At 35.0% G+C, this 25719-nt stretch overlaps 1 protein-coding gene across 1 annotated transcript in view; it reads left to right on the forward strand.

The window, feature by feature from the left end:
* Positions 1-25506, forward strand: part of LOC142352902 (chymotrypsin-like elastase family member 1) — a 72883-nt gene extending 47377 nt beyond the window's left edge. The window contains exons 7-10 of the mRNA XM_075405060.1: positions 6434-6625; positions 10429-10576; positions 19250-19399; positions 25135-25506. Coding sequence (XP_075261175.1) covers positions 6434-6625; positions 10429-10576; positions 19250-19399; positions 25135-25274 — 630 coding nt within the window. The 3' untranslated portion in view covers positions 25275-25506. The remainder of the gene's footprint in view (positions 1-6433; positions 6626-10428; positions 10577-19249; positions 19400-25134) is intronic.
* The last annotated feature ends 213 nt before the right edge of the window (positions 25507-25719 follow it).

Consider the following 25719-nt stretch of genomic DNA (forward strand, 5'->3'; position numbering starts at 1 on the left):
TCTAGTTTTTATAGGAAAACAGTTCCTTATATCTTTCAAGATTTTGATGCTGCACGTCATTCGGGAGAGTATTCTTTTGATCTCTTCTTTGAAGTTTAATTTGTTGTCTAATATTATTCCTAGATATCTTACCGACGACGATTCTACTATGTTCACATCGTTAACATTGAGAAAAGACTGAATTCGTGCTTTTTTTGATGGAGCAAACACGATATATTCTGTCTTCTTATTGTTCATCATTAATTGATGTGATTGGAAGTAATAACATAGTTCATCAATATTTTTTTCCAAATAACTTCTGGCTACATTTTCATTAGTATGAGAAGAACAGAGAAAAGTGTCATCGGCGTACTCGATTACTTGACAATTGTCATTATCAATAGCTCTATGAAGATCATTCACATAAATGTTGAACAATATTGGTCCTAATACTGTCCCTTGTGGTACACCTATGTTAAGTAAAAACCAGTCGGACTCATTTCCCGAGAAAACTACTTTTTGAGTTCTGTCTTTCAAATATGACCTAATCAATTGTGTAGATGTTCCGTCGAATCCGAAACATTTCAATCTTTCTATTAGTATTACGTGCGAGATTGAGTCAAATGCTTTTGAGAGATCGAGGAATGCTCCACAAACTGTATTCTTTTTATCCATTTCAGTTCTTACATATTCCGTACATTGTAGTGTGGCATCTGTTGTGGACACTTTTTTCCTATATCCAAATTGTTTAGGTGACAGCAAGTTATTTGAGAACAAATAATCAATAATTTGGTTATAACTTGCTCAAAAAATTTTGCCAATGCGCCGGTTACTGATATTGGACGATAGTTAGTGGGATCTTCTGTGTTTCCTTTTTTATAAAGAGGTGAGACCAAAGCTTTTTTGAGGTCAGTCGGAAAAGAAGACTCAGAAATAAACTCGTTTATCAGAAAACTGAGAGGCTCCGCAAGGACAGATTGGGCATCTTTCAACGCCCATGCGGGAATTTTTGCCATTATTATTAGCCATTATATATTAAGCATTGAGTAGGTATGAGTCCTTCTGTCACTGGGATGTTTTACTGCATTTCTTGTAATCTTTTATAATAGCCGCCCTCATCTTCTGACCCGGCTATTATAGCGCTCCTATTTTTTTTATTTTGTCGTAACTTTTTTTCGCTTTACCCATTTTACCGCTTTTTTCGACATTTTGCGTGAAACCTTTTTGAATTCTCTAGGCTAGTTTCACTCTTCTGTCATTCTGCTCAAAGTCTTTTTAAACAGCAGCTGCTCAGCAAAGCAATTCAAAATGAAGAGATTCAGTATAAAAAAGATCAAAGTCAGAATTAGAAACGGGATAAACCCATAAAGCCCATTTTTAGATGACCGGTACTTGAACTTTGTTCTCATAATTTTTAGTTACTTTCTATAATGCTTATTGGAATTGATAATAGACCCTGTAGCCTCTCACTGAGGACAGGAGTATGTTCAACTACAAAATGAAATCAAAATAAATCGCACTTAAAAATGTTTGTGTACAAAAATCAGTTTTCGTTGATATTTTCTGTTCTTTCAATCCCAATAGAGTTATGGGAATCAACGGCGGCTAATTTCCGGCATTTTACCGGGCATATTTGAGTGCTTAGGCCGCAAATACTTCATTGGCATCAACTTTAAGTTGCTTCTCATGAAAAAAACTGATTAAATTAAATCGGATTAATTGCTTTCGAACGAAGTGTTAAGCAATTTTAGAACACAGGTCTTTTTTCTTTCAGAATTTTTGCTTGATCATTTTTGCGCTTTTGTTCTACAACATTCTGCGATTTCTCAATTGACTTTTTCACGCTTAACTTCTTCATTTTGAGTGATTTCAATTGCTCTCATTCCGAATTAAGTTTCGTTGCTAGTATAAAAGTGGTCATTAGCTGGAGTCTCAAAGCCGTTGTTGCTTTGTGGTTAGGCTGTCTGACTCGTATCTTGTTGCGGGTTTGAACCCCTATGAGGTTCGAGAGCAATTTGTTCGACGTCAGTCGGTTTATGTTTTGCTTTTTTTTTGAATTATTTGACAACTCTCATTGGAACAAATCAAATGAAAATCAGAGTTGTTTTACAAAATCTTTCCCAAATTTTCTCGTTTATTGTTAGATTCTCTTCCACCATTTTCCTGTTTTTGGGCCTTTTAATCCTTGTCCTTCTTTCAGCAGTTATTGCATTCTTAGTGTCACTGGACTTTCTCAGTTCACAAAAAGTGGTTACAGTAGGACCCAGATGCAAATTCAGATTTTTAAAAAAAATACAATATGTTTTTCCAGAGTTCCTGCCTGCTCTCTTACTAGTTTGGAAAACTATCCATTGGTGTTGTCTTTTTATGGGACCAACAAAAATTAATATAGTCTGCGAATTGGTCAATGAACAAATTTTGTTAAACTGTCATCCAGATTCAGCGTTTCTTAGTTTATTTTTTTTCTGTTTGGGATACTCCTTGTCAAATTTTGTATTGGGATTGTTCCTCTTTGACTTTCTTCGGAAAGTTCTGCGTGTGAGTGCATGTTGTTGTTTACAATTTGTCGCTTAACGGTTCTTTTAGTTTGAATAGTCCTTTAAGTTTTCTCATGAATTTGTGCCATAGCTAAGAATACCGGTTTCAAAATTTGTTTACTTTAGTGGCAATCCTTTGCAAACTTTTTAATCGGTCTTTTCTGAAAATAGAATATGTTGTCGGAGGAAAATGTTTTCTACTGAGATTAATTGCTCTCAAATGAGAAGCAACTATTGTAAACGTGTTTGTCTTTTTTATGCTATATTTTTGCTTGACCGTTTTTTCACTTGTCTTCTAGAATAATTTTTGACTTCTCGGGTTACTTTTTCACGCACTTCTTTTTGATTTTTGAGTGATTTCATATTCTCTCACTCCGAATTGAAGTTTATGTTCAAACAAAACCGATTGTTAGAGAGATTATGACAGGGCCCTGATAGCCGAGTGGTGAATGCCTTCGTTGAGGTTACGGATTTGAACTCAGGAGGTCGTTTCTCGAACCCGACTTTCGTCTGTTAACTTTGCACCCATAAAGTAAAACGGATCTAGGCTACAGCCTCTGAATTAAATTGCCCCACTTGTCATTCGAGAGCAATTTTTCCGATGTTTTTATTATTTGTTGTCCATTTTTCGATTCAGATTCTGTTCATTCATATAAATATTTTATTGTCCACTCGTGCTTTTGTTCTGGAATTATGTAGAATTGAGTCAAAGATTATTTGAAGGAAACAGTACTACAAATGATCAAACAACTCGATTTTTTCTATTCTTTTCTGTGGGATTTAGAGACTACGTCTACGAATCTATCGCAGCTACTTTCTTTTGATATTTCATCAAAATTGTCAAATAAAGATATGTTCATGTTCCTCGTGTGAAAAAGGAAACAACTCCTGGTGGCACCGATTTATACACAGCAATATATAATCTAACAAGGCGGCTCGTTAATGTGCGTTCGCACATGATGTTCCGACCCAAGCTCATCTACATTTTTGACTAAGTTGTCAACCAAATGAAGAGATAACAAAAAAATAGATGTTTGACTTTAAAGCAAACGTTACACAACTTATCTACAAATTGAATTACATAATGCCATGCCTCAATACAGCGCCAACGTGATCTGACATTAAAGAGACTAAGAGACAAAAAAAACAAAAAACAAAATTAGCACAAACAAAAATTTCACGCCAAAAACGGAATATCTAAATTTAAAAGCACCTAGTAACAACGTCAAAATGCAGTCAGGTAAAACCTTAACTACACAAGTTTACTTTTTTCTAACAATACAGCAGATGGAAAATTTTCTTAATGAGACTGGGAAACAAGTCGACCAGAACAACGAACGGTGAGGCGAAACTTAAAAAATTAATCAATATTTTTCACACCAAGAAATTTCAAAAATCTTAAATATTATTAGCTTTTTACTAAATAATCCTTAATAAAGTACTAAAAACTCATTACAAAACCAAAAGAAACTGTCTTTGGTTAAACTAAGCATTAGAAGCGAACTGAAGAGAAACTCAAAAAAATATAAACGATTTGCGAAAACACAAACTATTGCTACCATTAAAGTCATTAGCTATCATCTGAATATTATGTTTTTTTAATTCAATTGTTCGATTCTACTTATTCAGGTGAAGGATTTAAACTGAGAGATTATATAAGTTTTCTTGGGCCACATTTGAAAACCACTGGGATCTGTCATTACGCAATTGTTCTGAAGGAAGAGAAAAAGAAACACAAAAAACTGGCCACGCAAAAAACGTTCAGAAATACGCATATTGTCCAGAAAACGCAATTAAAAAAACAAACATTGTGACAAATGATATCAATAGATAGGTTATCTCTTGAAATACAAGAAATTGGATTGGACCTCTCAATGATGAAAATAAGTTACAATTTGACGAAAAGAACAACAAAAATTGAAAAACTTTTCTTATTTATCAATATAATTTCAAAAAAGCATACATAAACAAATACATTAGAACGAAAAAATTTTCGAGGAGACACGTATTATCAACGCAATTGATTTCATTAGCCTTCAACGCAAGCCAGTAAATACGCTAAATTATGCCTCGACGGGACAATAAGTTTGTTTGACAACCATGTTTTGTTAATATGACCTTACAACAAGTTATTGACTATGAAAACGACAACAGAGACAGGCAAAAACCAAAAATTCAGTAAAAAAGTGCCAGAAGAATATGTCGAAGCAATTCAAATCATAAGCTCTTCTCTGAAAACTTTATCTATGAAACCTTTAACTTTATCCCTTAAATAATGGGGACCATCAGCAGTAGGATGATGTAATGAGATTGCAAAAGGATCCAAAAATAAAAGAAAGTACGCAAAAACTAAAAAAAATTATGAAATCTGGTGGCCTTGAAGTTTTAAAACTAATAGGTAGATGATAAAACCGCTAACCAGATTAATTTTGGCTGCAGTAGAACGGAAAAAGATTGCGCTAGTACTAAAATTGAGCAACCGTTCAGGAAAAAAGTTAGGGATTGGTTAATATTTAAAAAAATCAAAAAATTGTTTTTAACTCATAACAGCCATTAAACTCAAAATCTTTCAACGGAGCTCAATATGTACGCGCAGATATAACCCAATGGGAGGAAAAGGATGTTTGTTATGCATGTATCATTAACATGAATTAACAATAAGTCTTATGGCTATAAAAACAATTACAAAAACAGGCAAAAACTAAAATTCGGTAAAAAAAAGTGCGAGAAGAAAGTGTCGAAGCCAACTAAACCATTAGATTTTCTCTGAAAACTTTATCTGTGATCCACTGAACGTCGTCTTGAAGCCAATGGGATTTAAGAAAATGATATGGATAATGTGTATAATGTTTGGATAATGTGATAAGAGTTCAAAATTAACCAATAATAAAAAAAATATCCAAATAAAAATTAAAAAAAAAATTGAAATCGTGTGTCATTGAAGACATATAACCAATAGTTAGAAGACAAAACCGCTAACCAGAATAAATTTGGTTGCAGTAGGAAGGAAGAGGGTGCTGTCACTCCTGGACTGACTTACACTTCATGATAATAAGTTTCATTCTTTAATGTTCAAAAAAAGAAACGAAAAATTATTTTTTAAGTCTTAACAGCCATTAGCTGTCCCCTCAAAGCACTAGATATGTTCACTTAATGTTCATTAAGGAACATATTGCACTGTTAGTCAATGAATCTATGCCATAGGACTCCAAAAAATTAGTAAAACCTCAAAAAGAATTTCAATGTTTCAATTAAAATTACGAAAACTCAGAATCGAAGCCAAAAAAAAACATGAGCAATTCCTTGAAAACAATGTTTTTTGTTCATTGGGCTTAATTTGACTGTGAAGGAGGCTTTTCATTAATAGAACCTTGATACAAAAAGTGACTTGTCTCTAGGTGACTTAAAAAAAGCAAAAAAGAGAAAAGTTTTATTTAAAAAAGAGCTCTCAAATAGAATTCGAATTTTTTTATAGTGAACTTCCCAATGAGACCAGAACTAGTCTTTTTATCTCCTTTAGTCTATTAGGAACAAAAAATTGGTCCATTTTTTAGCGTGAAATTTAATTTTGAAATACTATTTTTATAGAAAATATTTTAATTTGGAGAAAAATTACACTAAAAGTGAACAAATATCGCGTGTTCACACAAAACTTCAATCCTCGATAACTCCTCGAAAAAAAAGAAAATCAAAAAAATCTTTTTAATTTTGAATTCTACGCTGGACCAGCTTTTTAATGATACCACTCACATTTCTCTACGACGAATATATTGATCGGCCAAAATTGACTGAACAAAAAAAACCCATTTGAGTATATAGTTCCTCCCCCCACATGTGGGGTCGGATCAACAAGGTAAACAAATCAATTTTTGCGATGATAATAATAAAAAGGATAATGATAAGTAGCCCTTGAGAACAGTGAGGAATACGACCTCGCTCTCATTTTCCCCACTGGCGATGTGCAGTTGAAGGAGCCAGCCATATCTCTTCCCGTGGACGAGAGTGAACAGCCGGAGAAACACGACAGAGTCTATGTATTGGGATGGGGAAGAATTTGCGACACAGATGGAGAGTGTCTCTCGCAATCACATTCTACTGATGCTCTCAACGTAATAATGCAATTACTCCTATTAATCAATACACCTCAAAACCGTACCTTTGCTCCTGTCAATATTATCAATTTTTTTCACTTTTTCTCCATTATGACAATTACATTAAGTTAGCAACGTGTCAATTAGAAAAAAAAACCTAATTGATGAATGATACCCCCAAAGTACATAGAGTCGCCAATTTCGGATTATGAAGATGAATCACACATTGAGATGCATTTTAAAAACATAGAACTTCAATTGGATCTCAAATTAATTAAAAAAGGCATTCGAGAGATCGTTTTTTAAAGTGAATTGAAGCAGTATGGTGAGAAAACACTTCTAGTATGAGCTGAAAAAATGTCTTTTTTGCGGCGTTATCAATTTTGGTTCCACCTTTTGGTATCATGTCATTTAATTGGAAGCAATGGTCAGCTATGGTTGCCAACACTAACGGTTATCAGATAAGGTAAATTTTGCATAAGAAGTTGTAATTGACAATTAAATTGGTTAACACAACTATGGTTAATGCAACAGATCAACAGTTTAATTTTATCCGTCTATTTCAATTTTTCCATTCATAAAATGTTTGTATTAATTCTCCTCAATTTGAGTGGGTAAAAATAAAAACTCGTGCTAGAAGGAAACAACATATTTTGGGTGGTTTTCAATTGCTCTCAGACAAATTTTGAGGCAATTATATTAGTCCTATGGTCTTTTTTAGGCAGCTTTTTGCATGACCAATTTTTCGGCTGGCGTATTTGACCTTTAATCCCCAAAAACTGAATAACATAGTAGCGCTCAGAGAGCATTAAGTGGCCGAGAAGCTCTCTTTTAGAGCATTACGCCTTTTTAATCTTTAAGTATGCCATTGAACGAAACTGTTTTGAGACGACAATTTTAGGGTATGAGGGGGCGGTTCTTAGTTTTAAAAGTTTGACCCCTCTCAGTCACCCCCCTCAGAGCCCCCCCCCCCCCCCCCACCACCACCACCACCCGACACCCTGGCGATTTGTACATTCTCCCGCCTAGCTCTCTCACAACTCTAACTCCCCATTGTTTGACCCACCGCCCTATCACTTAACGCCCCCTACCCCACTCCACTCACACGCCCTAAAGCTAGCAACCCTAAGCCCCAGCTGGCTACTGCCAGAACCAACAGCTCGCCGGTCGTTTGAGAGCAATTCGGCCGACGTTATTTGGTTATGTTTCTGAATTGACCCAATAACTTGAGTTCTCCCCTCTTCGTCAGGTAAGGACCCACCCAATGAAAAGCACCGAGTACTATACTTTTCTTCAAGAAAAAGCTATATCTGTTCGTCTTTGAACGCATTTTTTCATTCAACTACTCATACATGATCTCTGAAACAGATAATTTTTTGCTTGATTTGAGGATAAGAATTTGCAACAAGTTAGTAATTAATAACAAAGCTTTTAATGTAGGCGTTATTTTGCCAAAATCATGCGCAGTTTCAATGACGCAAAGGTTTTCTATGATCAAGACTTTGACTATAAGGTTTAGCTAGTAATTTTGTGTATCATTTTTTAAAAATATTAGATTAAATCTTTTGAAGAACCAATTCAGCCAATAGACGCAGAAAAAAACTACAAGACTCAGCAATCATTCGATGTTAAAACACACATTAGATAAACAAATTTCTGTTTGCTTGATGACAATATAATGAATTCAGTGAATACCAAAACCTGTTGATACAGGATCGATCTAATTATAGATCAAAGTCTTGGGTGCTTAGTCTACGCAGAGGTCAAAACCATAAAAAAGTACCGTAAAATGAACTTCGAATCTTGAGTTTTCATGAAGAAACGTAGTTTCGGAATTGCAAGCAGCCTTTTGGAATGTTTTTTTTGGGCCAATTTCAAATTTTTTTGATCGTTGTATGTTTTGGAGTTTCCATAAAATCTCTACATGGTGTTTTATGGTTGACAAGTTTCCATCACTTTGTAAGAAGCGCAATTGCTTGACTATATATACTAGGCACGTCGCTGTTTTACGTGGGTATTTTACGAGCATATATTAAGATCAGAAAAACAAGCGAGTGCGAACAAGGCAACGCGCTCAAATTGTGGTATATAGGTCGGTATTTTTGCGTTTTACAGTGCACGAATATTGGCAACAAGTCTAATTGATTCTAATCCTGCCACTCTTTTCCGCACGTTTCATGCTGGCGGCTACCATTCTTTACAATTTTTTTTTCCACAAAAGAGTTTTAATTTAACTGAGCAGTTTTTTGATATTTTTAAGTCGGATTTAAAAATAGAATGATTAGTAACAAAACGTAGCCACTGAGATGGCAAGGAATGATACAAATTGGTGCAAATATTAGCGACGCGATTAATCGCCAAATTTTTGCGGTGCTATTGTCGCTAGAACTTTCTGCCGAGATTAGCGACGAAGAATGGCAATTGGGTCGATGAATTTCGAATTTTCGCTGAAAATACGAAAAAACAACGAAATGAATTTTATGGTGGTCAATACGCGCTTTGTCGGATGATCTGATTAGAGTTTAAGTATGGGTCTGATCAGATGTCAAAGGATGAATCACCACAACTGATCGGAGATCAAAACCAGGCTTCACTGATGTTATCAGAGATCGAAATCTAAGACAGGTTGACCGGCAATACGAGTCAAATCTTCCCGGGGTCAAGGAAAAATTGGAAAAATATGTAAGATAAGGGATGAAAAGTTGTTTTTTTTTCACTGCAAAACTTGAACATAAATTTGCAGTGAAATGCGGTGAATGAGGTGCAATTATGTAATTTCACCTCTATAGTAACAGTGAACGGTGAACTTACAAAAATTCACCACATTTCACCTCCCTTATAAGGGTTCGAACTTCTCACCGCCTGCATGTCATCCACTTCCTCTTCAACTGCGAAAACGCTCACTCACTTTTAGTATTTTTGTTTTTTTGAATATAAATCAAATTCACCCTACTTTCTGTAAAACATGCGCGTGCATTTTTGTAAGATATGCGATTTTTAACGGTGAAATTACATGTTTTAGTGGTGAAATGTGGTGATTTTTTGTAAGTTCACCGCTTACTCTAGTGGTGAAATTGCATAAATTCACTTCTTAGAAAAAAGTGTCAAAAAGATGTAAGATTGAGGGGTAGTTTTAGTGGGTGGTTAAATCTAACAATTCCTCCTTTACTTCCCATTAACTTCACCGCGTTCACCGCTGATCTCACACAAATTTAACAATTTTTTTCTAAAGGGTGATTTTATGTAAGTTCACCACTAAGTTACGCGGTGAATTTATGTAATTTCATCGCAATCACCGCTTGTCTCACAAATTTTGAACATTTTTTTTCAGAGTGGTGAAATTATGTAATTTCACCGCTACCAGGCGTTAAAGTTTTTTTTCACGGCATTCACAGCTTCATTTATCTTGCAAAATTTCACACATTCACCGCTTATCTTACATAATTTTGCGTTGAATGGTGGTGACACCTCGACCCGGGTCTCGACTGCGCTGTTTGACGTCAAAGTGGGGATGATAATATGATAGGAGAGGAAAATTTGGGGGATAGTATAACGGGTGATAGAAGTATCGGAAGTAATCATTCATTCTATAGTTAAGAGGTTTTAGGGGTATAATTTTCAGGCAGCATAATGATTTCTTCTTGTCTTGTGCCCAAATTTTTCGCGCGTTTTTTGATTAGCCTAAATTAATTTTGACCAAACATTTGAACGGACTTGAATCAGATTTTCGTGCACTAATACCACAGTGGAGTGCATGTTGAGAAGTTACATGGCTCTATGACTTCACTTGAGATGGTAATTTGGATCTACTCTCATTTCAGGGAGTGGTACTGGTTGTGCACACGAGTGACGAGCATGACTGCAACTACAAAGACCCACTCTTCTGTGCGGGTGGGATGGACGAAGGCATTCCGAGGGACTCCTGTGTGGGCGATTTGGGTGGACCTCTCGAATGTCGGGATAAAAACGGTAACTAATACACAATTATAGCGTAACTTAGTCTACGTTAGAGTTCCTTAGGACTATTCTATTAGATCCGATCAGTAAGAATAGCCATCCCGTTTCATTTTCAATTTCGCCAATAACTTAATATGCGACGGCGTGTCTTTCTGGAAGAGTTCTATTTGAACAGCTAAAACTTTGCAATTTATTCCAGACTTCACCCCCCCCCCTCCACAAAAGATTTGACGGTTTCTGCGCTGGTTTTTTGTTGTGAATTTCAACAATTGAACGTTTTTTTGCTCATGTGGATAATATAATCTCTCTCTCATAGACTTACAACGCAATCAATCGTCCAAATCACAACAATTTAAAGTCTCCAGTATACGTCGCAAAAACATACTTCTTCCGCCATTTATGACAATTAATTAAAAACATGATATTCAGCTGCTTTTACTTTCAAGTGAAGGCGAGATTGGTAATTTGCAATCATATTCCAACTTGTCAAATGCAAAACAATGCATACGATTGGAAGCTCATTTAAAAAAAAACCTAGATAAGTATCCTAAATTATAAACATAAGCACAGACATGCTACTGTTACGTGACCAAGTTGGACAGTAAAAATTTATCCATTTAGAGGCCTGGTTGCTGCTGAAAATATTGTTGCTGTTCTTTCATTTTTCAAGAAATGCTTTTTTGTTTGCTAATTATTTTATCGAGTCTTCTTAGTTTAAAATATCACTCGGTTAAATTTTCGCACAATGCTTATAAGGAGAAAGACGTTCAATAGTATTTTTTGACAGAAATCGACTTTCGTTGTCCTAAATTTATGCTGGTGTATATCGAAAAACATTACTCATTGACATGGGTTGAGAAAATTGACGGTTTCTCATATTATTTTGAATTGGAACAGTTTATTTAGTTATCATTTCTGTTACTGAAAACCTGAAAAAACTTAAGCTACTTGTTCAGATTTTAGATTCATTTTTGTTTTTAATTCATTTGCGTAGTTGAAAAAACCATTATATAAAAAAAAAATAGAAAAAAAGCAAAAAGGAGTTGACAACGTTGAGTTTGGAAAATGTCTCTTTTACTGAGTGAGTGAGAATAATGAAGTTTTTTCTCGCTCGAAGCAAATAGCACGAGAGGGAGGGAAAATTATTAGACCGCAGCCCTGAACACAATTTTCTTCTTTATTATCGACCAAAAAAATTCTCACTGTCCAGTCCCTGCAAATGATGGTAAGTAATGGTTGAAACAATGCTTTTAAGGGCGCCCAACTTCAAGCATTATGGATGCGTAGTAGTCTTTGTTATTTGTTTTTTTTTTGAAACCCAGATCCATCAATGATTAAAGTTGATCAGCTCCGCTGTGAGGTGGCCCAAGAAATTTCGCTCATGCCTAGCGTTTACAATTAGTCACATTTAATGTGTAGAATAACACCACAACTTTTTGTACCACTAAACTTTTGTGATAATTTTTCTCCAAGTTTAATTAATTTGCGTCTACTTCCCTAATCTAATTATACTTGAATGTTGATTGGTTACCTAATTGTGGGCATGTATCTTAACTGCAAGCTAAAACATATTTAAAAAATATTTAGGGTATTTTTACTTTGGGCTTTTTGTATTTTGTTATTTTACCATGGACATTGGCTATTACTGAGAGAGAGAGAGGGAAAGAAAGAGGATGGATAGAGAAAGAGATAAAGGAGAGAAAGAGAGAGAGAGAGAGAGAGAGAGAGAGAGAAAGAGAGAGAGAGAGAGAGAGAGAGAGAGAGAAATGAAAATTTCTTTTCTAAGCTTTGTTTTCTTTGTGTCCTATGAACACTTTGGAAGCTTAGGGACACAAAAGCAGTTGATTATAGGTATTTTTTCAATTGTTTCTCCGAAAATTAAAACAGCTTTGAACACAATTTCCCTCATTTTCTCCAGTTTTGTTCATATTATTTTTCCAGTCTTGTGATTATTTTTTCCCATAATGGGATTTTTTAAAACAAAAAACACTCTGACCAAACTATCTTCTGCCATAAACCAAGATTAATTTCTGACTAAAACAAGGACGCTCGGTAATGTGCGAACGCACATAAGGTTCCGACCCCTCTCATCCACAATTTTGGCATAATTGTCTACCAAATGAGGAACAGATAGAAAACCCCAAAAATTCAAGTAGTTTTCAAAAAAGAATTGGTGTATGAACGAAAAGATAGCCTCTGAAGCAAATAACTCAGTGGAGTAAAAACCGACGCATTAGATTCATGAGATATGCCAATATTATGAAAGCGAGTCAAGACGAACAGCAAAATAAAAAAACAACAACAAAAACACTAATTACATCATAAATCTTATGTCCGTGGTAAAGAACAAAACTTAATAAAAGTTAAAATAGTGTCAGATAAGACTGAAAACAAACAAAATAACTTGTAATTAGCCATAAAAGTTATGGGACCAGTCCACAAGAAGGCTTGTTGACAATTAGACAATAGAGAACAAAAACAGTCAATTTGAAAAGATCGCTGATTTTTTTTAAAAACAATTTCAAAGTAATGAAAACTATTGGAAATCAACTAAAATATCGCACAGGTTTACAAATACCAGTGTTTTTAAGGATGATAATTAGAAACTGTCAGTATTCAATTTTCATGCGGTTACAAAGAGAACAACAAATAGACAACAATCAGAAAATCAGTTAAATTTTGCCGGAAAACGCTTTCGAAGGTTTAAGGTCATACTTTGGCCTCAAAATATGTTCAATTGCACCTTCTTCGAACATCAATAATGCATTACCTGACCTCTCATTATTGAAACCAGGTAACAAGTAGATAAAACATAAAAAAGAAGCAAAATTAAGTAACAACTTTTTCTTTTTCGAAAAAAAAATATTTCCGAATGCATGAAAGCTATTAATTACAAAATGAAATAAATAAATTGGTTCGTTTATTGTTCCAAAGGAAGCTCTTGAGACCTGCATTCATCCAGAAAATATCTTAAGTGTACAAAAAGAACATAGAATATGACAAAAATCAAAAATTATCTTACTTTCTTTTGTGAAAAACCCGTGTCGAAGCCAGTAAAGTCATAACGAATTCTCAAAAGACACTAGATTTTGTGACAACAATCCCTATGACAACTTCCCTTGACAACAAAACGTTCATTTCTGGCCTGTAATCAACGAGACTGGGTAATCAACGAGACTGACCTGTAATCAACAAACAGACAATGAAAAGAACAAAATTGCGAAGTTAATATGTGTTTTTTTTTGGAAAAGAGTTGTTTTCAAAGTCATGAAAGCCATTAGCTATCTACTAATATCAGAATATCGGCCCATCTATTCTTCCATAAAAAAACCAGTGTAACCGGGTAATTGTACATGAAAGTTAGTACTACCAAAAAAGACAAAGTATAAACGACAGTTGATGACAAATTTGGAAAGTTCTATTAAAATCTTCGAGAAAGTATTACAAAAGCCGCTGAAACCAGAGTCCTTATCGTTTTAATATTTTTAATTTTGCCCTATTTTTAACGCCATTAATGTTAAATATGAACTCTCAATAACGTGATAATGTGACAAAACTAGGATACGTGAAAAATGGGCAAACACCTGATAATAAAAAAATTGAGAAATCTAGTAGTTTCAAAGCCAGAAAGCCATTACTTAAAAAATCAAAATTAAAGGCTGCTTTTTTCGATAATCAACGAGTGAAGTTAGCAAAAAACGGCAAAGTTTTAACTACGGAGCACTCGCAACGGATATTGAAACAGAAATAGCCCCCTTTTGAGTTTATGAAGATATTTTGAGTGGTGTTTGGGTGTGTACTTCTTGCAAATTTAATCAAAGTGGACTAAAGAAAGTTATTTTGTGCTGTTTTTGATGAAAAATTCTGAATTTTGAAAAATTTAGCCCGATTTTTTAACAAAAAAATTAATTAAAGATAGCCAACATTATTTTTGTCTTTAAAAATGAAATAACAACACTTTCTATAAAAAATTTAACAAGTTTTAGCAAAATTAGCAAAATTTTAGTCAACATGTCCGGAAAATGTGAATAAAATCAAATGAATTCACTCTTTTTTCTCAAAAGTTTAAACCTCGATAACTCACAGTAAAAAACGGAAATCAGAAAAATCTTTTTAAATCCATATTCTACGCCGGACAAGCTTTCTAATGATACCAGTCTCAACTCTCCTCGATGATTATATTCATCGGCCAAAGTTGACTGAACAAAAAAACTCATCTGAGTATATAGTTCATCCCCCCTCAAGAGGGGTCGGAACAAATAAGGTTGGACTAGATCTATGCTTTCACAAAAGTCGAGTATGGGTGTGCTCAGAGGGCGAAGTCTGGATTTTGGCTTGATCAGTGGAACTCAGTGAAAATTGGTGATGAAAGAGTAAATGCTGAAAAAAGTTCTGACTAGAGGGTTTGGCGGGTAAATTGATCTGATCGTCGGACACAGTTTGGGGCTTAGTCTTATCGTAAATTTGTAAAATTATTTTATCAGTGAGTTAAGTCTGGTAAATGATTCGATGAGAAGCTTAGGTCTGGAAAAAATCAGATTAAAAAGGTCATAGGCGCCACCAAATTTTTTGTGGGCTGCCCTGATCTGGAATTTGTTTAGATCTGGAATGATCTTATCAGAGGTCGACAGGCTTTAGAAGCTAAGTGTGGCTCAACATCTTTTGTAACTAGTTTCAGCAACGTTGTTATTCCAAAGATATTTTATGTCAGTTTTGTGAACAACACTTGAACTTTTTCGATCAAAGTCAGCAAAATTTGCAAAAACTACAATGCTTAGTCTCTCAAATTTTGGCGTCTGATGAAAAAATCATCAATCGGGATTCCTCTGTTAGACGAAAATACCCAACAGCACTTTTACAAATTTTTTCCGCAAAAAAATGGAAAACGCAAAAAAGATCAAAATTAAATTATCGGAATAAAAACGCGATATATGAGCGGGAAAAAAACGTAAGGACATTTGAGAAAAGTTCCTTTGGTGCTAGTTCTCTATGTTGTTCTGCCATTCCACTTTTCAGGAAAAGTGTATCTGTGTGGGGTGGTCACCAAAGGCCCTGCACCCCCAAATTGCGGGAGGAAGCCGGGTGCTTACGTCAAAGTTGCACATAGAAAGGCCCTCAAATGACTTAACGACAATGGTATCAACACCGCATACCAAAACTGAACACGTTAGTCACAACCATAATAGGGGGCTAGGGGTATTAGCCGACACACAAATTAGAAGACACGCCAATTGGCCGACAGATTTCACCAGGACGATGCGAAAATGACAGAAATCAGAACAACATAATTCAAATAGTGGTATTAGAAGTTTCCACGTAATTACTTTCGGTTGGATAGAGAAAGAGAAAGAGGAGAGAGAGAGAGAGAGAGAGAGAAAGAGAGAGAGAGAGAGAGAGAGAAATGAAAATTTCTTTTCTAAGCTTTGTTTTTTTTGTGTCCTATGAACACTTTAGAAGCTTAGGGACACAAAATCAGTTGATTATGAGTATTTTTTCAATTGTTTCTGCAAAAATTAAAACAGCTTTGAACACAATTTCCCTCAGTTTCTCCAGTTTTTTTCATATTATTTTTTCAGTCTTGTGATTATTTTTTCCCATAATGGGCTTTTTTAAATCCAAGAACACTCTGACCAAACTATCTTCAGCCATAAATGAAGATTAATTTGTGACTAAATTAAGGAGGCTCGGTTATGTGCCACCGTACATAAGGTTCCGACCTCTCTCATCCACAATTTTGGTATAATTGTCTACCAAATGAGGAACAGATAGAAAACCCCAAAAATTCAAGTAGTTTTCAAAAAAAAATTGGTGTATGAACGAAAAGATAGCCTCTAAAGCAAATAACTCAGTGGAGTAAAAACCCACGCATTAGATTCATGAGATATGCCAATATTATGAAAGCGAGTCAAGACGAACAGCAAAATAAAAAAACAACAACAAAAACACTAATTACATCATAAATCTTATGTCCGTGGTAAAGAACAAAACTTAATAAAAGTTAATATAGTGTCAGATAAGACTGAAAACAAACAAAATAACTTGTAATTAGCCATAAAAGTTATGGGACCAGTCCACAAGAAGGCTTGTTGACAATTAGACAATAGAGAACAAAAACAGTCAATTTGAAAAGATCGCTGATTTTTTAAAAAACAATTTCAAAGTAATGAAAACTATTGGAAATCAACTAAAATATCGCACAGGTTTACAAATACCAGTGTTTTTAAGGATGATAATTAGAAACTGTCAGTATTCAATTTTCATGCGGTTACAAAGAGAACAACAAATAGACAACAATCAGAAAATCAGTTAAATTTTGCCGGAAAACGCTTTCGAAGGTTTAAGGTCATACTTTGGCCTCAAAATATGTTCAATTGCACCTTCTTCGAACATCAATAATGCATTACCTGACCTCTCAATATTGAAACCAGGTAACAAGTAGATAAAACATAAAAAAGAAGCAAAATTAAGTAACAACTTTTTCTTTTTCGAAAAAAAAAATATTTCCGAATGCATGAAAGCTATTAATTACAAAATGAAATAAATAAATTGGTTCGTTTATTGTTCCAAAGGAAGCTCTTGAGACCTGCATTCATCCAGAAAATATCTTAAGTGTACAAAAAGAACATAGAATATGACAAAAATCAAAAATTATTTTACTTTCTTTTGTGAAAAACCCGTGTCAAAGCCAGTAAAGTCATAACGAATTCTCAAAAGACACTAGATTTTGTGACAACAATCCCCTTGACAACTTCCCTTGACAACAAAACGTTCATTTCTGGCCTGTAATCAACGAGACTGGGTAATCAACGAGACTGATCTGTAATCAACAAACAGACAATGAAAGGAACAAAATTGCGAAGTTAATATGTGTTTTTTTTGGAAAAGGGTTGTTTTCAAAGTCATGAAAGCCATTAGCTATCTACTAATATCAGAATATCGGCCCATCTATTCTTCCATAAAAAAACCAGTGTAACCGGGTAATTGTACATGAAATTTAATACTACCAAAAAAGACAATGTATAAACGACAGTTGATGACAAATTTGGAAAGTTCTATTAAAATCTTCGAGAAAGTATTACAAAAGCCGCTGAAACCAGAGTCCTTATCGTTTTAATATTTTTAGTTTTGCCCTGTTTTTAACGCCATTAATGTTAAATATGAACTCTCAATAACGTGATAATGTGACAAAACTAGAATACGTGAAAAATGGGCAAACACCTGATAATAAAAAAATTGAGAAATCTAGTAGTATCAAAGCCAGAAAGCCATTACTTAACAAATCAAAAATAAAGGCTGCGTTTTTCGATAATCAACGAGTGAAGTTAGCAAAAAACGGCAAAGTTTTAACTACGGAGCACTCGCAACGGAAATTGAAACAGAAATAGCCCCCTTTTGAGTCTACGAAGATATTTTGAGTGGTGTTTGGGTGTGTACTTCTTGCAAATTTTATCAAAGTGGACTAAAGAAACTTATTTCGTGCTGCTTTTGATGAAAAATTCTGAATTTTGAAAAATTTAGCCAGATTTTTTAACAAAAAAATTAATTAAACATAGCCGACATTATTTTTGTCTTTAAAAATGAAATCAACAACACTTTCTATAAAAAATTTAACAAGTTTTAGCAAAATTAGCGAAATTTTAGTCAAAAATTCTGGAAAATGTGAATAAAATCAAAGGAATTCACTATATTTTCTCAAAAGTTAATAATAATTCCTCGATAATTCCCAGTAAAAAACGGAAATCAGAAAAATCTTTTTAATTCCATATTCTACGCCGGACAAGCTTTCTAATGATACCAGTCTCAACTCTCCTCGATGAATATATCCATCGGCCAAAGTTGACTGAACAAAAAAAACCCATATGAGTATATAGTTCCTCCCACCTCAAGAGGGGTCGGAACAAATAAGGTTGGACAAGGTCTATGCTTTCACAAAAGTCAAGTATGGGTGTGCTCAGAGGGCGAAGTCTGGATTTTGGCTTGATCAGTGGAACTCTGTGAAATTTGGCGATGAAAGAGTAAATGCTGGAAAAGGTTCTGACTAGAGGGTTTGGCGGGTAAATTGATCTGATCGTCGGACACAGTTTGGGGCTTAGTCTTATCGTAAATTTGTAAAATTATTTTATCAGTGAGTTAAGTCTGGTAAATGATTCGATGAGAAGCTTAGGTCTGGAAAAAATCAGATTAAAAAGGTCATCAGGATAATAAGTCAACGAGAAAAACAATAGGCGCCACCAAATTTTTTGTGGGCTGCCCTGATCTGGAATTTGTTTAGATCTGGAATGGTCTTATCAGAGGTCGACAGGCTTTAGAAGCTAATGTGGCTCAACATCTTTTGTAACTAGTTTCAGCAACGTTGTTATTCCAAAGATATTTTATGTCAGTTTTGTGAACAACACTTGAACTTTTTCGATCAAAGTCAGCCAAATTTGCAAAAACTACAATGCTTAGTCTCTCAAATTTTGGCGTCTGATGAAAAAATCATCAATCGGGAGTCCTCTGTTAGACGAAAAATACCCAACAAGACTTTTAGAATCATTTTCCGCAAAAAATGGAAAACGCAAAAAATGATCAAAATTAAATTAGCGGAATAAAATCGATATATGAGCGGGAAAAAAACGTAAGGACATTTGAGAAAAGTTCCTTTGGTGCTAGTTCTCTATGTTGTTCTACCATTCCACTTTTCAGGAAGAGTGTATCTGTGTGGGGTGGTCTCCAAAGGCCCTGCACCCCCAAATTGCGGGAGGAAGCCGGGTGCTTACGTCAAAGTTGCACATAGAAAGGTCCTCAAATGGCTTAAAGACAATGGTATCAACACCGCATACCAAAACAGAACACGTTAGTCACAACCATAATAGGGGGCTAGGGGTATTAGCCGACACACAAATTAGAAGAAACGCCAATTGGCCGACAGATTTCACCAGGACGATCGAAAATGACAGAAATCAGAACAGCATAATTCAAATAGTGGTATTAGAAGTTTCCACCTAATTACTTTCGGTTGTGATATTTTGTTCGGTTGTGATAGATTCATATCAAGTCCTACGTGCCGCTAAGGCATTGCCAAATTAGCTAGTAGTTATAGCCAGATAATGTTTGTTTTACAACTAAGGAACAATGCTTTATCCGCTTAGTGCGCGGCTAATTATCAGGAACTATGGTTTTCACGTAGATTATTTGCTTAAGTGTCGGCTAAAAGGTGTGTCGGCTAATTTGTTTGTCGGCCAATTGACCGGCCACGCCATATTAGTATTCTAATATGTTCAATCTCACACAAATAGTCTCCAATTTAACGGCTTCAAGGACTTAAAGAGAAACTGTTAAACTGTTAATTAAGTCTTTAATTAAACAGACAAGTGATCTATTCTGCCCCCCCAGCTTAGTGAGCATAAATTTTTATGACCCCCAGACGCACGTGCCATTTTCTTACATAGTAACGTGCTATATAACAACATAGAATTTTTAACTGGGGGTCATAAAAAAATGGGGGGGGGGGGGGGGGCGAAACAGAATAGATCCCAGACAAGTTTGCGTATTAAACAGCTAGTATGAAAATCAGTTCATAAAATCAATTTTTTCTAAGTTAATTTTACTCGGAGGAAAACCACAGCACATTTTGCACGCACAATTTTGTCGGCAATTTGTGAAATTCAGTTCTAAGAATTCTACCGACTGTTATTAATTGCTCTCGAGCCAGAAGCAATTATTGTAAACGCGTGTGTGTTTTTTATGCAAATTTTCCGTTTGACCATTTTTTTGCTCTTCCTCTAGAACAATCTTTGACTTCTCACGTGACTTTTTCACGCATTTCTTAATTTTTGAGTGACTTCAATTGCTTTCACTCCGAAATAAAATTTGTTGTTCAAACAAAGTTTTTGAAGTTCAGACAAAATTTTTGGGTGCAAGAACTTTGTCTGAAGTTTTTGCTCAAAAAATTTACGCCCCACCTGTCATTCGAGAGCAATTTTTTCTGACGTTAGTCGGTTTAGGTTTATCCTTTGTCGACACTCACTTGAAAGTAAAAAATATTTCTTTGTTTTAATTTAAACTCTTGTCCTCGCATTGTGGTTCCTGTTCCCCTCTGAATTCTTTCAAAAAACTCTTAAAAGCGAAAACAAAAACTTTAGCGAAATTGCTTATCTTGACCAGACATAATTGAAAAAAAATTTCTATTTCAAGTTGAGGCAGCATCACTAAAGGTAGTAAGAAGTTTTTGATTCATTTTATTTGCACTCAAACGAAATTTGAAGCAATTATTTTGGCCTGAATAATAGCCACCATTAGCGTCTCAAAGACTATCATTTAGCCGCGCTCCTTGTCTTATATTCGTTTTACTTTATTGTGTTGTACATAAGTCAGCACTTTCACGCTTGACTTCCGAATTATTTCACTCATTGTTTAAACTATATGCGCTTTAGAATTCATTCAACTAATTTTTTCAAACGCAGTTAAGGTCAACGAACGAGCAAAATAGAATAAAACAGGATAAATCAATAAAACCTAGGCGCACAGACTTAATTAATAAGGTCTTTTTGAATTAAGCTATTGATATTCCTCAAAGTATACCACTAAATGGTATTCGTATTATGTTTATTGTCAAATTTATTGGATGTATTAAGTTAATGACTTAAATTTAGTTGCCTATCAAATTCAAATACTTTTTGATACTTAGATTGACGTCAATTTATCTCTTTACTTGTCTCTCAATTGTTCGTTCCCAATGTCGGTCCATGGGGTAAAAAGAAGCTACGTTCCGACAATTTCCAAGCTATGTTTTTTGTTTTGCAATTCTTTGCTTGATCAATTTTTTGTCTGACACTTTGACTTTCCATCTCAAAAATGGGACCAACTGGAAGAAAAACGAAGTCTGAGAAGAAAAAAATCAGGAAAAGATTCTGAATTTTAAAATTATCAGGCTATAAAACGCCCTGTCTAGAATTCTTGAAATTGGAAAAATCACAATGAAATTTTTATGATTCAGTACTGAAAGTCTATGACACTCAGAACCGGGAAGCCTCAGGGCAATAAGTGTTTGTTAAATGCTCTCAGAGTGTTGTATTTCCTCCAAGTATACAATTAACCAAAAATATTCACTCCCAAACCCCCCCCCCCCCCCTCTTTTCACCCAGCTAATTTTTTTTATCAAACTAAAACTGGCTACTACCAAAGCCAATTCCTTTCTTCGCCTGTCGTTTGAGACTAATTCGTCTGACGCTACTCGGTTATGTTTGCTTATTTTTCTTCCAGGTTATTTTTTTCCATCAGTATTATGACGTTCTATCTCTGGAAGCAATCGAAGCCGTGTGTTCAAAGTCCGTCAAATACGTTTACAAGTATTTGCAACATTAATTACTTTGGAGATGCGTTGATTGATTTACTGTTTTTCAGGAGAATGTTTAGCTGAAAATGCATTCTTCTGTTTACTTGTCTCAATGGCTAAGTGTCTGCTATCACTGCAGGAATTGAACGCAGAAGGGCTCAAGATTTATATGATGTTTTTTCTCGACATAATGTTTTGCAACAATTAAAAATTGTTTGCTTAAGATGGACCACCAAATTTGGATTTCTTGATTTTCAAGCATAACTATCAGTTTCGTTTAGCTGAGGTATTAAAGATCTTGATTCTTTCTTATCTATACGCTACTTGTTTATAACTCTCACTTAATTGTGCTTGTTTATCTTTTTTTTGCTCTAGCGTTCTATTCACATTTATCTTTTTCAAACTAGAAAGAGTTAGATAAACTGACAGAATCGGACCCAGAAATATTTTTGAAGTAGATTGCGTTGGAAAAATCTAATTTTGTTGTAAAAACGAATTTTTCTCTCGACTGGACTTAAAAAATCAAAGCTAAAAGAGCTGAAATGTGACTACTGTGTACCATGCAGGGTACATGAAGTCGTTATTTTTTTATTTTTTGCTACATCAATTGCTACATGATATCATAGTTTTTGTTTTGATTGACATTGCGACTAGATGAAATTTCCCTTCAACTAAGGACTATGTCCAAACACTTTCATACTTTTTGTGTAAGTTAAGCATGAAATGTTCAAAATTTCTGTCAAAACAAAGCTGTTTTTGTTTTTGTTTTTTTTTAATTGGTGATAATAAATGTTCTTTTCTAACGGAATTGAATTTATTCGTTAGATTCTCATTTTTTTTTCAATGTTTTCATAATAGAAGCGACTGAATCAAAAATACCTAATCTTACACAGCACTGTTGGTACCTTGACGGTGGTTTTATTGGTGGATGAGCACCGGAACTGAACGGAGCTTTAGATATATTGACCGTCTCGGCCAAACCGTGCGGCCTAGAACTCGGAAGAGACAAATGTGAGCTCTGGTCAAAAGGAGCTCTGAACACGATCGATAGCAGAATTAAAAGAATCAGAAGAGAGGGACTTGAAATACTGGGTGCTGCTGTTGGATCCCTCAGATTCGTTGCTTCATCGATACAGAAACGTGTTCAAAAGATCGGAAAATTACTGGAGAACTCGAAGTACATAAACGACCCACAGTGTGCTCCTGGCATTATGCGTAATTGCCTGATTCCACCAAAAATGGTGTATCCACTGCGCTGCAATAAACCATCAAAGGAAACTGTAAATATTATTGAGGAGTTTGACTAGCTTCAACGGACATTTTTCGAGAATATACTGTGAAAAATCTTGTCCAATGAGTCATGGCATCAAGCATGTCCAAAGTCCGACAGCAGATTACATAATTACCAACACGATTGATGAAATAAATGGTTTATCAATATCGCAGCAAACTCAAAGCAAAATACAGGAAGTCCTTGACGAAGTTGCTCTCCATAATTTAACTGACAATCAAACATCCGAAAGAGAAAAACCTCGTTTAATGTCATTCTCTCTGCCTCAATCAGGAGCATGGTTATCAGCAGTTCCCATACCGGCCCTCGGCCTCCATCTCTTGCCAAACGGGTTTCATGCAGCTGTGAAGTACAGACTCGGCGTTCCATTATACGAAAAAGAAAAAAAGTGTCCCCATTGTAAAACAGGATCTTTGGATACACTCGGTGATCATGCTGTTGCATGTCATGCGCGAGGCGATACGGTTTTGCGACACCACGACCGCCTAAGGGATGAATTTTTTTCTGCTTGCAGCGCTGCCAACGTGTCACCAGTTCGCCAGCAGAAAAATCTGATACCAGAAAAAAATCCTCGACCTGGAGATGTGTATTTACCTTGTTGGTCTGCTGGACAACCAGCAGCTCTGGATATGACCATAACCTCCTCACTGCAAACCAGTATTATTTTAAATGCGGCGAGGAAATCTGGTTTTGCCCTGAAAGCTGCGAAAGACAGGAAATTAGCAATTTCCCAACAATGTGCTAACATAGGTGTTCAATTCAGTCCCATGGCTTTTGAACTATTTGGTGGACTCTCTTAGTTGGTCAGAAAGATATTGAAGTGAATAGCTCCGCTCACTGACAACAAAAATCTATTCCCGGCTGGTTTCTCAAATGCTTTCAGCAGGTTTGCTCAATCGGTTTCAGCCACACTGATGCGAGGAAACGCTATGCTGTTAATAGCAAGAAGCGCTGAACTTTGAGCATGGTTTAAGCGAAAGAAGCTTCCTTAATGTCTCATGAGCTTTGATTATGTGGGTTTCAGTATCCCAATTGCAAGCCAAATGGTGTGAGTTCCACTATCTTAGTTGAAAACTCGATTGTGTGGGTTTTACTATTCCAACTGAAAACATTATTGATTTGATAAATTTAATTAATTATGAGTTATTGCTCATAACCAAAGTGGGGAGAATAAAAACATATTTTTCATATCTGGAAAACCAAAATGAACTAGTGAAAAATGATTTGTTAAAGTGGTGATCTGCTGTTTTATAAACCTAGTCATGGTTACCAAGTTAATTATTTATTCAAAATTTACTGTTAATTAAAAAAAATTTTTTTCAATACATGTTTGAACCTTGAGAAAAAATTTAGTAACTATTTTTGATTTGGAGTTTTGCTCTGTGGATGCTCTTTCACAGTAGTGCATTTTGGTTGCTCCCAGTTATATAAAAGGTTCATTTAGCAATTCCTTCTATCTAATTATTTTTTTTTGAAACAGTCCAGCGAAACATCTCATCTGCCAGGAGATTTAAATTTTGACGATTATAAGTTCCATTGGCAGTAAATCTTATTTTATAAGAAGATGCCAACGTCTCTTTTTTGTGACATGAAACAATTTTATTTGTTGGATCTGAGCTGTAAGTTGAATGAGTTACACTATTAACATGAGTAGCATCCACTTGTCCTCGAATGCTACTTGATGTAGTATTTGAGAAGTGAACTAATCGATAGAGAGACACTTTAACAAGCATTTCAAATTGAATTTGACGTTGGTGGCGTTTGTTCTTAATAATCACTTCTTTGCCAATTTGAATCCCTTTTTCCTTTTGTTGGGCTCCCCTCGGGAAAAGACTAGCTCAGTTTTCTACATGTGAAGTTGTCTCAATTAGTTTAAAAAAGGTCAATTTTGAAGACTTTTCTCAACATAAGCGTCAGTCCACATTTACAGAAACGGTGAAATATGGGGATGTTGTTTTTCAGCTGTTCACTGGGACATGGCAGACCGCTTCGCCGACACAGCCACCCTCATCAAATCAACACTTATTCCACATACAGTCATTGTTTTCTTTTTCAATATGATACCATGTTATTTCACTTCTAGAGAAACATTTTCTAACTAGAGCCAACTCTCATTGTACTAAATCTGTTAATATTTAATTTCTTTAATTAGAAATAAATAAAACGTGCAGCTAACTTTATTAGGAAATGTTTCCTTCCTTCTCATAGATTACTTAACAGGCTTATGATAGTTTTGAAACATTTAATTGTGTACATAATTTTTTAAAGATGATTTCATGAGACTAAGATTGCTGCAGAACAAAATTGAATGTCTACATTCGGAGTTATATCGTTTATTTACTATGAAAGCTATTCAACAAACAATAATAAAGAAAATTGTGACATAAAAGCAAAAATTCAATTTAACACAATGTAGTTTTCAAAGACTGAGATAAGTTAACATGAGTAGCTGAGCATGTACCCGGGTCGAGACCGAATGGGCAACTTGCAAGAAATTGTAAGTTTCCTGCAAAAGTTGGCTAGCTTGTAATTTCAATTTAACATTCT

The sequence above is a fragment of the Convolutriloba macropyga genome, chromosome 1 (genome assembly GCF_964194025.1).
Source record: "Convolutriloba macropyga chromosome 1, txConMacr16.3, whole genome shotgun sequence".
In the NCBI taxonomy this organism is placed as follows: domain Eukaryota; kingdom Metazoa; phylum Xenacoelomorpha; order Acoela; family Convolutidae; genus Convolutriloba; species Convolutriloba macropyga.